General features: G+C 36.3%; 1 protein-coding gene across 2 annotated transcripts in view; it reads left to right on the forward strand.

Annotated features, from left to right (window-relative positions):
• The window catches only part of CHN1 (chimerin 1), a 99,440-nt gene that overhangs the window by 22,691 nt on the left and 58,130 nt on the right, over window positions 1-18,619 (forward strand). For both annotated transcript variants that reach the window (XM_017837638.1, XM_017837645.1), the window contains exons 3-5: window positions 2,591-2,646; window positions 9,900-9,931; window positions 10,813-10,926. In XM_017837638.1, the coding sequence (XP_017693127.1) occupies window positions 2,591-2,646; window positions 9,900-9,931; window positions 10,813-10,926 (202 nt within the window). The remainder of the gene's footprint in view (window positions 1-2,590; window positions 2,647-9,899; window positions 9,932-10,812; window positions 10,927-18,619) is intronic.

Here is an 18,619-nt window from a genome sequence, read left to right on the forward strand (position 1 = left end):
AAACTAAAAAAAAAAAAAAAAACCACCACAAAAAAAAATCCCTCACAAACCAAAAAACTCAAACCCATAAAAAAGCACAATCAACATTACATTTTTAAATGCAAAAGAATTCCACGTAAAGGAATGACCTGTTGTTTGGCTGGGCTAATGAAGGTTCAGGGACATAGAAGAGAACATGAGACAAATGGCACTGTAAAAGGGCATCTCAGCTTCCCATAGTATCTCACCTATAAATTCTAGTTCTTTGTAGATAGAAAAGCCAAGATGTAAGACATTTTGAGACTCAAGGAAACACAGCAAGAAAGAAGAGTCTTCTGTGAAAAGCAGATTTTGAAAGCAGAATGTTTGTGTGTATAATACACTTAGCAGTTTAGGGACATCAGACTTACACTTGCATTACTTTGTATATATTTAGCTTGATGTCTTCAGGTGGGATAAAGGATTTGCTCAAGCAACATTTCACACCATGAAAATGTCCCCTCTAAAGGTTGGGGAGATTTAGTACCTGATAAAATGTAGTTATTTCAAAAGGTTTCCATCCTGCTGTGGGAGACTTTTTAGTCAGAGATACGGGAGTGTTCTTAAAGGGTTGGTGAGAACCACGGTTAGAAAGAGAGTAAGTGTTAAGAGAGCAGTTTAAAGTATTTTTTTCAGTGTACCTTCTGTGAACTGGGGAACACTGCTTCCTTGTTTGGTTTGTTCCCTGCCATAATCTGTAACAGGGAGCTACAAACTCTCTAAATACCAATCTTCATTGGCACCTTGCCAGGAGCTGAAGGCATGGGCGCATGCAAATGTGGATGCACCCACTCTGCTACAACATCATTGTTTGCCTGCCATGGTGAACCCTTCATGTGGTTCACAAGTAAGATCGGAATCACAGGGTTTGATTATGTTTCTGTCTCATGACAGATGAAGAGGAATGTCTTGTTTGACTTTCCTGGCAATAATTACAGCAAGGAAACTCGTGTTGAACATTTTGAATTGCATACATCAATTAGAGGAGGAGGGATAGGCATCCTGTTTTGTAACTTAGCTAGTCAACCTGCTGTGCTTCTTGCTGGAAGAGAAGAAAGGTACTGCCATTGGTGAAAAATAATTTCCTTTCAGAAAATCTTTTCAGCCTGACTTGAAGTAAGGTGGAAAACAGTTCTCCGTTTTCAACCAATTTCTGTAGACCATGCCCATTGTAAGTCTCCACTGCTCTTCTTTGAAATTCAGAAAAATCCATACTCGATCTGTAATTTTATTTTTTTTTTCTTTGAACTTGGCTCTGCAGTTTTCAGAATTAGATATGGACAAGGCCTGGTGCCATCAAATACAGCTTTTACAATAAAAGCTAGGGAACTGCTGGCAAAGTAAATGGTCATGCTATGCTTGAAATGCTAACTGCAGTTTTATATACCAATGTGCTGATCTTCATCACTTGCAGAAATCATTCTTGTATTACCAGTACCAAATGGTAAGGATCGATTTTAGTAACAACAGGAAAAACCATTAGCTTTTTTTGTGTGGAACAAAGGCAGTGTTTTTTTCCAGTTTATCTTATGACTCTGTGATCATCTGGCATCTTGCCATTTTCTCCATTCCAGTGAAACTTAGCCCATAAATACAGCATTTGCCAGTGGAAAAGACTTGTAATCAAATGAGAAGTGTAATGAAGTCAAATCGTATTTGTTAAATTAGTGTATAGTCTTAATACCTTAAGAAGGTGATAACACATGTTATTAGACCTTGGTATTAGTACTAATTGAAACATAGTTTAATTTTGAAAGATTACAATTCCAAACGTCAATTTTGTCAGTTCTAGAGTACTGTTCAAATACTAACTTAGTGTTGACAGCCTCATTTTGAAGGAGACTTGCCAAACCACACTCAGTTGGGGTAGAAGTTGGTATTATATTAGAAAGTCTGCACATACTAGTACCATTAAATTTACATGTGGTTCCTAAGATCTATTCTGGTGTGATGAAGCTTATTTTAAAAATAGAGAAAAAGGAGGAGAGAAGATGTAAATGTAAGTAAGTGTATGTCCGAATTTGGGCTTTAACTGTTTTACTCTGCTGCTCAACTCCTGATGTCTTTTGCTCTGCAAATGCAGAGGCCATCTTTCTCTTTCTTCAGAAAGGTCATCACTGAGCAGTGGCAAAAGCAGAGTGATACTGCATAGTTCTCAGTGATTCTTGTCTTGACATATGACTGTGTGCTCAGCATAGTAGGATGGGGCTCCATCTGTTTACTGAAGAAAGCCTGACAGCAGCCTGATTTGACATATAATAAACTTTAGTTTGTGTTTAGTATGATTCTTTTTCTGATCTCCTTGTTGGAAACGTAACTGGTCTCACCTAGTTATTCCATATTACTTGATCAATTAATTGTAAAGAAAATCAATATCCTGTTTTGGCTAGCAACATTCTTTTTTCTGACCACATATTGGTAAATTTTGAGACTTTGGTATCTTTAGTATCCTTGCATTAAACTTTGTAGAAAGTCTCCTTATTTAAACGGCAATATTTAATGTTAAAATGTTAATGTTAAACTTCTGCAATGATTCTGTATTAATTAGAGTTTAACTTCTGCCTCCTCCCAGTGTATCAGTTGCAACAGGAAGCTCCCCATCCTAGAAGAATAACCTGCACTCGTGAGGTAGGTATTATGACATTCAGTTTATTATGGAGTCCAGTAATTCCATGTCTATACTTAATTGTGTCCAACCCCAACAGTGGTTCTTTGGGACACTTTTTGTGCTGTGATTGGAGTGAGTAGCCTTGAGGGCACTGGTACTTGGAAATCCATTTGGTCTAAAACTGGAATTAAAAGCATTTTGAGTATCATGTGTATACCTGAGAATCATTTAATACTTTTTGATTCTTAGATACATGGAAACACACATTTTCTCCTCCTTTTTTGGTCAGAAATTCAAAGAAGCAAGAGCAGAGCTGTAGAGGGGGACTATGTACCTGTTTGTCCAGTCATCACTGCTAGATGTGTAAAATAAATGAGCAGAGGGAAGACTGAACCCTGGTGCTGTTATTTGAGTCATAATACTTAAGACTCATTAACAGCAGGAGCTAAGCTATGCAGAGCCACAGATTTTAAGACTGAACTGGTAACTATGGGATCCCATTGATAGACAGTGATACAGAAGCACCTGCTCATGGTGTCAGCTGTTGAGTCAGACCCCAAATTCTAGTGTACCCTGAGCTGCCATTCAGCAGAGCAGCACCTCTCCAGAGCTGTGGTGCTGGAGGGTTTAACTGATACCAAACATGGGTGCCAGCAAGATTTACTCATAACTACGTCTGTCTTGCAGCTTCAGTTAAGAACCTGGGAAACATTAATTTCAGTTTCAAAAATTCTGAAATGTTAGGCAGTATTACAACACACAGCTGTTACTGAATAACTGAAGTTTATTACATGGCTACAATAAAAATTGAGTATTTTTATCAAAAGAAAAAGAAATTTAATCTTTGCCAAAAGAAAGAAAATTAATCTTTGAGACATGTTAGTTGCTTCAATGTAGTAATAAATACAGAGAGATCTAACACTGTCTGGAACAATAGTAGCTTATAGTTTAGATCACAAGGAGAATTACTTGCAGAATTAAATAGGTGTTTCTCTGTCATCTCTTCAAATGCCCAATTGTGATTCTGTGAAGTAGTCTGTAAATTTTTAAAATAAAACGTAGAGATTAAACAAAAGTGAAATACTGCACGTAGTGGAAGCATGCTTGCTTTCCTTTGTGAATTTGATCGATTTGTGTTTTTAAAAAAGGTATAGCTGTAACTTATTACACTTAGGAAAGATATAGCTATAGAAAAGAACAACACACGAATTTTACAAGAATTTTAGCCAAAAGTTCGTTTTGACAAGGGTTTCTACTGTTAATGAGTGTCCAAGCAGAGGTATTCTTGTTAAAATTGTTGTGCAGGTATCTTATGTACATCGAATAAATTGGGATGGAGATTTGAAGGAAAGGTAAGTACAGAAGATAAGATCTGAGCTGTGAAAAAAAGGAAGGTTTTCCAGTTTTTTATTCCCATTGCAAAATTATTAAGAAGATTCTTTTCTATTTTGTGTGTTCTCTATGATACATTTTTTCATTGCAGTAATATACAAAGTATCTGAATTCTTGTAAAAGCTTTGTCTTACAGTACTGGTTGATGATTGTTCAGAGTGCTCACCTGGATAAAGTATTTTATTCCTTTCCTCCAGTGGATTGTGTTTGTTGTTGTAAAGTGCTGCTGGACAGTTGGTTTTTTCTTCCTCTCATCAAAAGTATTTCCCTGGTGGAAGAAGTGGTAGTATGTGTAGGTATTTGTGTATTGTAAAACACTTTAAGGGATTTTTGGTAGTTTTTTTCTGACACTGTTCATTGAGGTGCTGACGTTACAGCTGTACAATAATCACTGTAGCCTTTTATTTTTTGAGTCTTATCTCAGAATCCTGCTGTTGTTTACCCCCATAGTAGCAGACTTATAGTGTAATGCTCATAAATATTTTGCATGTCAGCTGCACAAAGTATATGTACCCTGTAGTCAATAAGAAACTGTAAACTGATAAAAGAAGTCTGGTATATTCAGTAGGATCTGTTGGCATTATATCCCATGCTAGTTTGACTGCAGAGAAATGCTTTGGGGTCACTTTGCCCTAGGTGATAAGAAGTTACAAGCAAATTTTATACCAAGTTCTCCTTCGTACTATTTCTCGGAATACTATTAGCCTATCCGGTCAAATAAGAAGAGACATAAATGTATATTCAGTATATGAAAATTAAAAATGTCTCCTGCCTCTGGAGTGCTGAAAATCTTTCAGCTATTGGTCAGATACAGATTGTCTTCTTTTTAGAATCAAACAAGAGATTTACTCTTGCCAGCCAGATATAGAAGCATCTGTGTAAAACTTCTTCAAATACAAATCACACTGAGTACTACAGCTTTCTCATCCTCATTATCACTGAATTTAAATTAGAAAATTTTATTAGCTATACAGGTAGCAAATTGAAAAGTTGGACTGGTTTACAAAGGAATATTTGCCATGTGTGAGTGGTGTCCTGCATGAACTAATCATCCAAGCTCTTTGGAGGGTACCTGATCTCTCTGCATCCCTACATAGAGGGGTCCTCCGGGTCTAATTCTATGGACTGATAGCCTGTTAACGGGAGATTGGCAAAAGTACCACAAACAATCAAAACACTCTGCTAAGTCCTGTCATCACTGAAAAAAGAAAGGCAACACATTAGTGCCTTTGATGTCATATTTCTATGAATTTATTCCAGAACAAGATGATAACATATGACAAACTTTAAATAAGTGTAAAAGTATCCCTGTGACAGAGTGAACAGAAAAATGAGATATTCTGTATTTTAAAACAGCTTTTTGAACTCTGCAGCGTAAGCCTGTGTCTGCACCATGAACATTGTTGTAGAAACTAAGAACTAAAAGCTGCAGATTTAGAAACCGGTGAGAATTGATAAAATGGAACTATGAAAGAATCAGTCAGTTCCAGGTATTTAGCTGCAGAACAGAACACGTTAAATACACGTTTTATCATTAAAGAATCAGATTATTTTCAAAAAAGTTCTTTGAAGCTTATTTTTATCTAATAAAGGTAAAATTGAAAGAATATGGTATCAGTGTGCATTTTCCTACTTCTGCATTAATTCTTTATAATGCACATAACTGGTTTTCATTATAAGTGTTGAACAATTTATGCAGCTGAGCTGATTTGAAGTGAAAATATATTCAGCGAGCAGTAATTTGTTTAACCTTTCCCTCTAGTCTCAGCCTCTTCTGCTTGTGTTGAGCTTTGTGATCTGTTCTTTCTCAGCTGGGTTTCTATTAGCAGCCATGCATGAGTCAGTGGGGAGCAGAATCTTTTCCTAAGTGGTTGAATTATTCAGCTGTATAAACAAATTCATAAATATTAGGAAAAGAATCTTGGTCCTGAGAACATCAAAGAGGTCAGTAGGAGGGAACAATATGTAATTTGGTGAGGTATTAGCACAAAAATTGCTCTTCTTGCCTTACTGTAATCCACTTGTTGACATAAGCAAAAGTGATGATTAAGGGAAAAAAGCGCTTGTTAAAGAATAATTGGAAATCACACCATAAAACCCCCAACCTTTTATTTAATGTGCAAAGGCACACGTTGTACAAGTGCTGATACCGAGAGGTGTATTCAACAGAATGACCTACTTAAAATGAAATGCTTCTCAAATACAAAGAATTCAAGTTTCTGCTCTGCTACACCAGTTTCATATTAGAGCAACACACAGATCAGTGGAAGGGCTCGGAAGTAAAAGAGCATTGCATTCATTTGGGATTTTTTATTGTGAAGGTGCAGCAGAGCCAAGGCTTTTAACATTCTGTGAGGTTAAAGTTGATGATTCCATAACATTCTAAGGATATCTGACTTCTGCATGAGGCTTGCATCCAAATTATAATGTTGTTTTTCCAATTAATATTGTATTTCCTCTATGAAATTTGTATTTTTTTTGCATATAATCTTTTACATATGCATGTGCAGGCATATTTAGGGCATCCTTGACTGCTATATGAAAGCATTGCATGCTAAATTGTAAAAAACTGTATGAAAAAATACGTATTATGGGTATATTAAAAGCACTGGCTTTTTCTGTCCTATTGGGAGGCTTCATCCTCATTCATTGCTAGTAGTTAAGAAGCCTATCAAACAGCATCTCTGTGTAGTATTGTGAAAATGTCACAATGTTAGTAGTCAAAAAACATATAGATGGGCATATATAATGCACATCCTTGTTAGAGCTGTTTGTAAAGGTGGTTTTTTCTGTAGGAGATTCGGCCAGGTTGACTTCCCAGATTTCATGGTAGCTAAGCTCTTTTCCAAAGGAATGGCTACCGTAAGGTACTTGCCAAATCTGCCCCACTTACCTGTTTATAAATTTGGTTTCCTTGGTTTCACACCTCAGTTTGAAAAAATCAGAAATTAAACAAGGGTGGATATCTTGTTGATTTTTATGTTTCTTGCAGGTATCATAGGGAGACCTTATTTTTTTCCTGTGGCCTCTGCATCAGTGATATACAAGTATACACATTGAAAAAAATATATCACCTTTTTTTCTTTTTTTTTTTCTGAGTTAGAAGCAATTTTTTAAACTTTGCCAAACAAACAGCAGTAGGAAATTTTTCCCATAAATAAAATGTCCAGAGAAGTCGAAAGAGAGCAGTCAGCTGATCTTTGCTGGATACAGAGAAAATTAAGTACTTAAGGTTGCCTTTACTTGTGCTTTATGATACTTTAGTCCAGAAATACTGCCAAATCAGAAAGAAACTCTGCAGAGGATAATTATACTGTATTTTCAGCTAACAGTTTTAGCTAAAATGACCAATTTCTTGCTATTGCTTTGATCTTACTTAAAAATGTATTTCCCTTCTTAGGTGGGTTTTAGTTCCAGTCCAGATGGATGTTTTGGTTTTGTCTCCTTAAGCATGACTATTAAAGTTAGACTAATGAAGCTTCTAAACTAAAATGTTTTGGCTTTCAGTGCTCATGTACAATGGGAGGATACGTGGGTGCCTGTGATTCTAAACTGTAGAATTAATTATGTAGAATATGATCAGTCAGGAACTTTGTGAAGTCCAGGCAGACACAAAAGACCAAAAAAGCTGCATGTTACTTCTGGTTCTGGTGCAGCTAAGGATACCTAAAGTAAGAACAAATGCTATGTCTGAGTTGCTAGGAGTATAGCTGGTGTAAAAACACTTTTTATGGGAAGCTGGAGAACAGTGTTTACTGTCTTACATGGTAAATTTGGCTTACAGGGAATCTGTGTGGTTTTTTAAGTACACATGAACTGCACTGTGTATGTAGCCCAGCTAATTCTGAGTGAATTACAAGGCCTCTGCTGAGTTCTGATGGAATTTCCTTAAAGTCTTAATGTATGTATTCAATCTAGATGTCAAAAAAACCCTAATATTATCATAAATGTAAAAAGTTGTGGAAAAAAAACCAAAACAGGCAATAAAACTCAGTGAATTGAGGTTCCAGCTGCACTCAGTCTTATGTAAGCAGACAGTGCTGCACATCAACATTTATACTAAAGGTTTTGCAAGTTGGTAAAACTGATCAGTAGAGACTCAGAGTTAACAGAAGTGGTTATTTTCCTTTTTAACTCATCATCCACCAAGATGAACTGCAAGCCCAGCTATAATTGACTGGAAGTCCAGTGGAGCTTTTTTTCTCATGCTCTGCTTCAGTCTTCTGCTAATTCACACTTTCAAATGTTTGCACACCGAGTATATTATAAATTCTCTTAGGAATTGCAAGTACTCTGAAGATGCTCTGTCACATTAGTAATCCATTTCTGAAAAGGAATGCCTTTGCTTATATAAATTTTCCAATTCTGTCGTATAAATTCACTGAGATAAATATAAAATCTCAGTAGACAGAAAACAAAATCTTATTCATGACAGGATTCTTCTTTTAATAACTACCTGAAACTAGTGTCTTGGCTTAAGGGTTTAGTTAGGAATTGTTGCAAGTTTCTGTAATATGAACAATAAAATGCTTTCACTTTTTCTCTGTTCATATTGCTATCTTCTTATTGAAGAAATAGCCTACATTTAACAAAAAATATTTAAGACCTTTCTTCTTTTTTGAAATTACTAAGTCTCTTCAGGCCCTTAGAAAACAATTATAACACCAGTCAACTCTTGTTTACTCTTATAAAGGAAAAGGAAATCTTTTAGAACAAGATAAATCTTTTCAGTGATGGAATGTTTTTTCAAAAGTGATGAACCATCACAATAGCTTTTTATTTGCTGGGAATGTGGAAGAATTGTTCTTAGACTGTACATCAGGATGTATGATGGTTTTTGTTGTTTTGGACATCTGAAATCTTTATACTCCACTGAAATAATTGCAGAAAAGTGCTAATATTAATAGGCTTTCTGTTGAAAAGATGGAACAAAGAAACTGAAGTGGCAGTTTACTGTATTTTATGTTTCGGTGTAGCTGAATTGTTTTATACTTTTGTAGCTCAGGTTGCATAACTGTTGTATTTTACTCCCCAAAGAGTTTCCTCCTTTAAATTTAACAAGAAAGGATAATCTGGTGGTTTAGATTATTGAGCTGATTTCTGGGAGGTCTGCCATTCCTCACTTAGCTCTAAATGTTCTGGAAAAATGCAGATGCATTATTTCATCCAAAATAATTATCAGGCAAATTGCAATCTGACACCCTTGCATTTTGTGTGCATTTATGCAGTATGGTCTCTAGAGCACAGTCAGATTGGAATTACACAACATAATACATGCATACCTGTTGTTGAGATCTTTTAGTTGATACTACAGATCACATAGTTTAATGAAGTCGAGAAGTACAAGGCTTAGGCACTTGATCACTTTAATTCACTTTAATTTAGGCACTTTAGTTAACCATTTGCCCTCACTCTGAGAGGATATGGTAGTGGCTTTATTTCTCTCAGCAGTGGCACCAGCAGCTCTGTGATGGAAGGTAACCTATAAATTTAAGTGTTCTATAGATGTTTCACTCTATTAGTGCACTCAACAATACTGTGCACTTACATGCATGAAATTCAAACTTTGTTGTCCCTTTTTGGCAGCTTGTACAAGAAATATTCAATGCCATCAGTTTGTATATGTGGAGTCCTGAGGATGACATGATCCAAGTGGTTCATCCTGTCTCACTCCAGGCTATTCAGAAGTGCAGTGTTTCCTGAAGGCCTACCTATGGTTTCCCTATGTTCTAATCACAGGAGAAATTCTGGATAGTAGATGATTTTTCTCTGTACTTTCACATTATATCCCTCTCTATTTTTAATACTATATTGTGGACAGTATTCTTACTGTATAGGTTCTCTTGTTATGAAACATTACAATTTCTGTTGTTTCTTCTAGGTAGAGAACAGACCCAAATATTATGGAAGAGAGTAAGTAACATACACCTCTAAAAGTGGTTTATCTGAAGATGTTGATTGATACTACTTACAGAAGGTGGCAAGTGTTTACTCTGTGCCCTGTGTTTCTTCTGTACGTTTTACAGCAGTGTGCCTTTGCTCACCATCAAATTGTTATTGCAGTACCATTGCTTTTGTCTGCCTAAAATTACAGCTGCAGTTTCTGATGGATATGGATATCACTGAGTGCTATTTTAAGTGAGAAAAACATACATGTGTTTCTATACTTTCAAAGGATTGTCTTTTTCTACCTCCCCTTCCAGCTGGCTTTGCGAAAAGGTGTTTCTGTGTAGGAAAAAAGATATTTGGATCACAAATGCAATATATGTACAGTCTGTATGTGTCTTCTGTTTTAGGTTTCTAAGGCAAAGATGATTAGATTTAGTGTGGAGAAACAAAGACCTTACTTAGGTTTATTTTGGTAAAAGATGTGTAGTGTTGCTAGGTTATTACACCAGTAATTACTGAGATTATGGCAACTTGCTAAAATCTTGGGGATTGCAATAATATCCTTGAATGCTTCAGAATGTTTGATTGCATGCCACTGGCACAAAACATGTGAAACCAGCAGGAGAGAATGGATTTATTTCTACATATTAAATTGATAGATGCAGATTTAAAAAGCAATATAGTTGTTTCATAGATATTGTTTCCTAGAAGCCTTTCTAAACCATTTAAAGTGACTTCAAATACAGGCAGAAAGGGAGATTAATTTAAGCTGTAGATTCCTGCAAATCAGTCATTTTAATGTTTGTTTCTTTTTTAATTACTGTGGCTGGTGCTTTTTAAAAGAAGAGCAAAAGGTGATTTAAGAGAGAAAAGGCATGTGTTTCAAAAAAATTTTTGTTCCTTAGATTCCATGGGATGATCTCAAGGGAGGAAGCTGACCAATTATTAAGTGTTGCAGAGGGAAGCTATCTCATTCGTGAAAGCCAAAGGCAACCTGGAACCTACACTTTGGCATTAAGGTCGGTAATTAATATTTCATTTTTAAATTTATAAAATATTCAGAAGACTTTACTGTGTTGTTGACCTCAGATCTTAAACTTCCTTGTGATTGTTTTAATTTTTTTTTTAAATCATGGTACTTTTTTACCCTAATTACAGATTTGGTGTCTTTGAATTTCCCTAGCCCTTTCTGAAGTGCTAACATTCCTTATTGTTTGCACCATCAGGATAATAGCAACTGGTTTTGCTGGTGGTGCTTCATTTTGCCACTTCTCCCACTATGTTACAGATGTGACCCCATGCAGATATCAGGAGAGCAGGTGGTCAAGAAATAAAAGGCATTGTATGAGTTCCCCTGACTAGTCTACCATGTGGGTTACTGGCTAGCTGGCTGTTGCTGAGGAGCACTTAGTTCTTCCTCTGTGGGATGGCAATAAATCAGGAGTGGTTTTTTGTCTGAACACCTGCTAGCTAACAATGTTTGCAGATCCGCTTCCTTCATTCTGCAAAATTCTGGCACGTGGATCAGATAGAAATAAAAATCTGAAATAAGAGCTCAAATAAAAATAGTTGTAGGTTTGAAATAGTTTCATTACTTTTAAGAAAATGGAGGTTATTTTGGCCTGTGCTACACACCTAAGTACTCAAATGGGAGATGGTGATTATTAGCAATGTTTTAAATCTAAGTGGGACAGAAAAACATTGAAGGAGAAGATGCAGTTACTAAAAGTTTGATATGGGTAAAATAAGAGTTTAATTAAAATAATGATATCTTGAAATAATAGATTGTGATGAATCAGTTTTCTTTTTCAGGGGAAAAAAAGGTATATTTTAGTGAGGTATATTTGTTTCTGTAGTAATAAGATTCCAAGGAGAATCTTTGGAAATTCTTTCCAAAGAGAATTTACACTGTATTGCATTAACAGTGTAAATTTGGTTTCTTATTAAAGCAGTACTCAATTTTTTCTTCTTCTGCTCTTACAATATTCATTTAAAACTAAAAAGAAAACAGTTGTTGTAACACCTGGCTTGAAGACAGAGCTCCTGCCCCTTGCTTCTGATGGTGCAGAAGGCATAGGGCCTGTAGACTGTCAAAGACAAAGCTGCTGAGCATCTTGTAGGATGTATTGCTACAGCTTGTTTTTCAAATGTGCCTCCAGTCCAGCAAGTCAAAAGATGGCTTTTTTTTAGGTTTGATAATATCTCTTTCAAACTGGAAACCTTGAAAGCAACTGGAAACTTTGGAAGCAATAAAATAAATTTTTATACCCAATAGAAAAAAGAATGGATAGCTATTGGTGATCAATTTGGGAAAAGGTTTCAAGTAGTAGCAAAGGTGTTATCATTGATTTATTTTGAGGAAATTTAGCATTCAGCAAAACACGTCAGAATCTGAAACTGAAGCATCTTGTAGCCATCTCATTATGTTTAAGTGCTACCTGAATGACTTGTGTATTAAGGGCAGTGGGTCTAGGTGGGTGGTTTCCATCCCACAGCAGGTAATGCCCTGTTGTCTTGCTGTTGGCCTTCGAAATGTATGAATGAGGGTCTTTACTCTCATACCTTAGGAGCTCTGTGAACTGCAGTGCCATGTCTTCCACACATGGGAATTTTACCACTAGGATTTCTTCTTCTCTCTACTAGAAAGTGTAGCAGGAGTCTGTGTTTCCACTGACTGGAGGGAGAGTTTTGCTCAGTTTCTATTTTTCCTCTCCCTGGAATGATATATGCAGAATATACCCATTAGCCAATGTGCCCACTGACTGCGTTGCTGACATTGTAGCCTCTCCTAAAGACTAGGCTCTTTCTGCGGTCTGCTCATCCTAATTGTGAGAAGTTTGCTGTGATTCCCATCGTGAGTTTATGTATTTTACCTGTAATTTATAGCATTTTTTGAGACCATCATTTGTGTTTGTGTCACTACACTGCCAGATGGCAAAGGTAGCCTTATCTGAAGTGTAGATAATCCCAGTAGGAATTTAAGAATGTCATTTCCATGGCCAAAAATGGATCTTGTCGGTAGGGTGGTATGTATGAGCAAAACCTTCCAAGTTCAACTGAAGACTTTGAGTTCAGGGTCTCTAATTTCACCCTTTCTCTTCTAGCTGTGTGAATCATTTTGATATTTTCATACTAAGTTTAAGTGCCACTCTGTCCTTCAAACAGTCATGTTAATTTTAAGATAACTTCAGTATGATTTTTGCTTTTCCTTCTTTACCTCTGTTTTACCCTTTAGAAGGTGTGGGAGGAAAGAAAACTTGGTCAGCTGTTGGTTTTATATAAAGACACAGAACAGGTTTAATGGAATTTTTTGAAGTTAACATAGAAATGCTTTAGAGGTTCTCTAATTCTGCAACAAATAGCATAGTGACAAAACATAAAATTAAATATCCGTGTCTTCTGATTGTTTTTCAGGCGTGTTTTGGAAAAAAATGAAAAAAGTTAGGAAAATTTAGATTCTTGAGGGTACCCATTGACTCTTGGCATAAACACTTGATTCCCTCTGTATTTCTGTGTATCTGTTCAATCTCTCTGTCACTGTGTTTGTTGTCTGATTTATTGATCTGACAATCTGTCAATTCTGATTAGGGCAAATTGGAAACTGCCTATGAAGTGTGGTTGCATCATGAAATGCCAGTTCATCGAGACGTAAAAGTCTTGTGGTACCTTTGGGTAGGAGCAGCTGATGCTGAGACTGAGACAGGTTTGTTTCCTGGCTTGTAGTTACCGGTTCTTCTGCTGGGGAGGGAGGCAATTCGGTGATACAGACAGCTCAGCACATCCAGCTCTGGCAGATGTCTTCTTCCTGTGTTTGTGTCAGCATGCCTGGGAATCCTGAAAAACCCAGTGCATCCAGTCGTGAAGAGCAGTTTAGTGAAACAGGATCATATCCCTTTCTGTGGCAAAGTATGATGTCTCTGTAATGAAATATTTCCAGTCATCTTTCCTACAATGGAAAAGAGCAAGCTTTTTGTGCTTTGTCCCGAGGACCCAAGCCAGACAACTCCTCAAATCGTCATGGAACACTTTGAATTTGATTCCATGAGCTATTGTAACTGATGTCTAAAATCTCAAAGGTGTGATCATACCAGACAGACTGCACATCATGTTCAAGATGAAGTGGGCCACGGTGTTTTAGTTCTTTGTTCTCTAAACCTTTTTAAATGAATTTTTGACAACTGTGAAGTGTTAGGCTGTGGCGCTTTTATAGAACTAGCTTCAGTAGATTTAAAGATCTTGTTCCTGAGCTGCAATAGCTACAGACATAGCCTAGCACTGCTTAAATGACCAAATATAGGACAGCAAAAAACAATATTTTTGCAGATTTAAGCAAGGCAGTCAAATATTCTTACTGCAATGCTCTGGCATAGTTAACTGAGTTCAAAGTGAAGATTTTTAATAATTTTTCTTCAGTAGGGTAGGGAAGGTGACTGTCAACCACAAAAGAACTTTTCAGTTTTTAAAGTTGCTGTTGAGTTTCTGTAAAATCTGCTTTCCACTTATATAAGAAGCTGCATTTTGATCATCTTGTGATGAGCTATTTTTGTCTACTTTCATCCATTATTGTGCAATTAATTTGGATCATGACTTTTTTTTAAGGCAGACTACCTTTTAAATCTAAATTTGAAACAAAAGAGGGTGAGTTTTTTTCAGAAAACAAATTTCTCAGAATTTGTAACAGAGGTAGAAGTATGTTCTTAAAGAAAAAGAAAATTATAATTTAAATGTCATTTTAAGTGTATAAGTTTGACTAAATATTCAGAGCTGTCCTTCAAACAAAATTGATGTTCAGAGCCTAAGGCCTGTAAAATTGTACCAGCTCAGACACCAGATAAAGAGAATAAAGCATAAACACAAATGAGAGCAACAAATCAGCACCCTACTCTATTTAATGCCTGTACTTAATCGTGGATGCATTCACCAATGTTTACTAATTAATTAATCAGAGAATGCCACTGAAAATGTTTTGCAATCCTGAGGGTTAAGGAAAATTAGTAACATAAAAAATTATCATAGATATATATCTGTGTCCATACCTATCTGCAAGTCTCTGTTACAATAAAAATATATAAAATGCATTATAATGTTAATTCAATGTTCCAAACAGATTAAAAGAATAAAAATTCCTAATTGATTTCTGGAGCTATTAGGTCTGCTTTTAAATTTTAAATTTGGCAAAAGAGTAGTACATTGCTTAATGTTAGGACCTACAGCAAATGACAGTCACAGTAAGATGTGTTTTGCAATGTAGCCTTTTGTGGTGGAGATTTTGTTTAATAATTAGGATGAGGATAAAGAGGAAATGGGTAGAGATTGTACTAGTGGGTAGGCGTTGAAGTGTGATGGTACTGCATGTTCTTTTGAGCAGATATCTGCTGTAGCACAGTTAATTGGTTACCATGGTTTCCTTCCTGCAAATTCTATTGTTGTGATACTGAGAACGAATCGAAATAAGGTTCTGCAGCATGATTTAAAAAAAAAGGTAATAATGTGAGCTGTGATTATGAGTCATGTTTTCTTTATGTTTGGGAGTTAGGGCACATTCAAGCACCAGGAAAGAATTCTCGAGGTGAAATAAATGTCAAAAATTTGTAACCTTTATTTTAACAGACCAACTACATGTATTGTGCAAGAAATTCATACACTCTCCCTAAATTATGAAATTGTGTTAAGAAACTAGCCACTGGCATTTTAAAAAGAGACCTCATTGGTGGGCTATTAGAACATAATGCTGCAGATGAACCTTTTAAATTTCAGAGGACAACTGCTTTGGTAGCCGGATGCTGTTTATTTTCAGTGGGCTCTTCTGGGACACGTGTGTAGTGCTGTTCCAGAACATGCGTTAATTGCTGTGGGATTACTTATGCATGTAGAATTCAACATCTGCAAAAGGCTTCTCCAATTCAGAGGTTAGAACTGTGCATCTGCTGAAAAGCCTTGTTGTACAGACTGGGACATGGGAGAGCAATGGGGGAAAGAAGAAATGTTTGAAACTACTTTCTACGTGGTAATAGCTGAGTTACATTTCTTGAATTATGGATGTATCAAAATTTGGTCTAGTTTATCCTGAATCCACAGCTGATCTATAAGTAGTCAGAAGGAGCTCAGCAAAACAGTAGCTAACTGCATCCCTTCATTTTACCATGGTGACAGTATTCTGACATCATGCTAGTTGGTAGGAAAAAAATTATAAAGACCATTTTAAAGACTAAACTTTGCATATCTTTCTGTGTATTTTTTTACCTGATTTGCAAATGCAGTGATTGGCAGTAGCAAGGGCTGAATTCAGTTTCTAGAAACCTTTCTAAAATATTCACACAATATTCCTTGGCTGGTAGCTGAAAAACCCAGGGGAAAATGCGCTGATAAATTTTGGAGCTTGCTTTTCTGCTCTCAAGTAAAACAATTGGCCCTCTGTTTAAATGATCTTACATGTAAAAAGTTTCTTTCCCTATATAAAATTTCACACTAAATAATATACTCCGCTAGTTTGTCAATAACAAGGTTCAGCTACCAGTAAACAGCATAGGTGTCCAGCACATCATCTGCCTTATGTAAGTGCACCTGGGCCCCACCAGGATGGCTTCACTTAAGTATTTATAATAATAATAAATAGCTACTAACTTTAATGAGTAATTAACTGGCTACCTAGGTCCTCCCACAGATTAGAATGCTTTTTTCCTTATGGTTCACGTCTTCTTGCTGTGTTCCTGTTCTCCTTCCCTCCTCTTCCCATCTGTTGTTGTTGTCAGCTCTGTTTTCTTTTGGCTAGAGTGTCTAATTTATCTTTGGCAATTCAGTTTGCTGCAGTCTTTCTCCTGCTTGTGTAAGTTCAGCACTTCTCAGAGGAATATTCTCTGCTTCGGTGGTATTGTGAACTTTTTTGGTAGAACTTGTCCAAGACATGTCTGTGCTGAGTGCACTTAGCTCATGTTCATTTTATGCCATGTCCTTCCCCCTGACTGTAGCTCCTTCTACACCACTAAGATCTGGTGTAATCTGTTGCACAGTGGAGGTATTGGGCTGGTGGTGCGGTACTACGGTGGAGCTCAGAAGATCTGGGCTCACTTCTTGGCTTCACATATGACTTGGCTTGGGGCTATTAAGTTTTGCATGCTTCATTTCTCCATCAGAGAGGATATTTTCTCTCCCCTATTGTCTCGCATGCCTGTTCAGGACAAAAGTCTAGGTTCTCTTAAACATGGGACAGATAGACCAAAAGTAGCCCATGTCTCAGACTACCCCCAGTCACAGTTCCTGAGCAGGAATCTGTGTTGTACTGTGCTATTTTTATGGTGTATAATGTCTGCTGAGTTTGAAGCTTCTAGGCACTGTTGGAGTTGAAATAGTAAAAAGGTAAATTGTAGTACAACCAGTTGATAGTTAAATTGTGTATACAAGTACATGGCATACATTGCGCTCTCTTCCCCATCAAAAGCATGCACATCGTTTCTGTCTCTTGCAGGTTCTACTGGAATGCCCCTTTTTCTCTACTGCCTTTAGAAAAAGCTAGTTAGTCCTTTTGATTGGCCTCTTCTTTTGTATGTTTTTGGAATACATATTTAGAAATATTTGTATCTGGAGAAACGCCTTGATTCCTGTGCTTCATTAATAAGCAAAAAAGTCCTTCAGCTCTAGATACTATGGATGCTTTATAAACATGTTTTCAAGACAACACACAATAGCCTTCTATTGTTGTTTAATCTCATAATTGTTTTCATCAAAACATCTATGAATTATTCAAACACTAAAACAACTGACAGCAATAAATGTTATCTGGCCCGGTTTTCCTCTTCCTTCTCCCTCCTTTATGCTTGGTGTAGCTCAGCTGATGTAAGTATGGTTCCTTCTGATTTGATAGGTGCTAGGAAGAGAATCAGGCTAATTTTTTTCTTTTGTATCTTGAGATGAGTAAATGAACTCTAACAGTTTCAGTAATAAATTGACATCTGCCCTAGCTATTGCTTGCATTTGCCCTAAGGAAGAAATTGTATTCTAGAAAAACAGAATATAATAGTAAAAAAGCTACCAGTCCTCACTGATGAGCTCTTAGTAACCCCAAAAATTCTAACAGTGTGTGTTAGATATGCAGGAAACATTTCACTTTACGTTATTATGCTTGTTTATTGTTAAGGAATGAAGCTTTGAGGAAAAACCATTTTAGAGAGCAGGATGAGTATATTGGTGAAATCTCACTGTTTGCGAAGATGTAATGAATGAGTACCAGAAGATCAGAGATGGAATACATTGAGAAAACAAGCTAAGTGAGTAGCAAATGCTGTAATAGCTTTAAGTAAGTAAACCTGCACTATAAGGTTGAAATTAATAGTGGCTTAAGGCAAATCTGATTTGACAAAATCTCTCTGGGACAGAAATCTTCCTGTAGTTATTTTTAATCTTAGGGATTTTTTTTTTTTGAGACCTTAAACAACCTGCCATGTACATTAAAAAAAAAACAAATCAAAAAACAAGAACAACAACAGAAACAATGTTTCTCCACTCTGCTCTCCAAAAACTCTTTTTGCACTTGCAAAACTATTTTATGATAAGGACATTTCTTTGAGTTTTACTTGATGCCTTCCACTCAGGTTTCCTTGCTATGCTGAATTAAAATATGCATATTGTTTTAGGAAGATAAATTAAGAGAAAGTTGCTCTTAGTGTGAGAAGGTTTATAGAAGCAAAACAGAAATATGACAGTCATGAGTAACTT

The sequence above is a fragment of the Lepidothrix coronata genome, unplaced genomic scaffold (assembly GCF_001604755.1).
Source record: "Lepidothrix coronata isolate B3197 unplaced genomic scaffold, Lepidothrix_coronata-1.0 Scaffold7, whole genome shotgun sequence".
NCBI classification, from domain to species: Eukaryota; Metazoa; Chordata; class Aves; order Passeriformes; family Pipridae; genus Lepidothrix; species Lepidothrix coronata.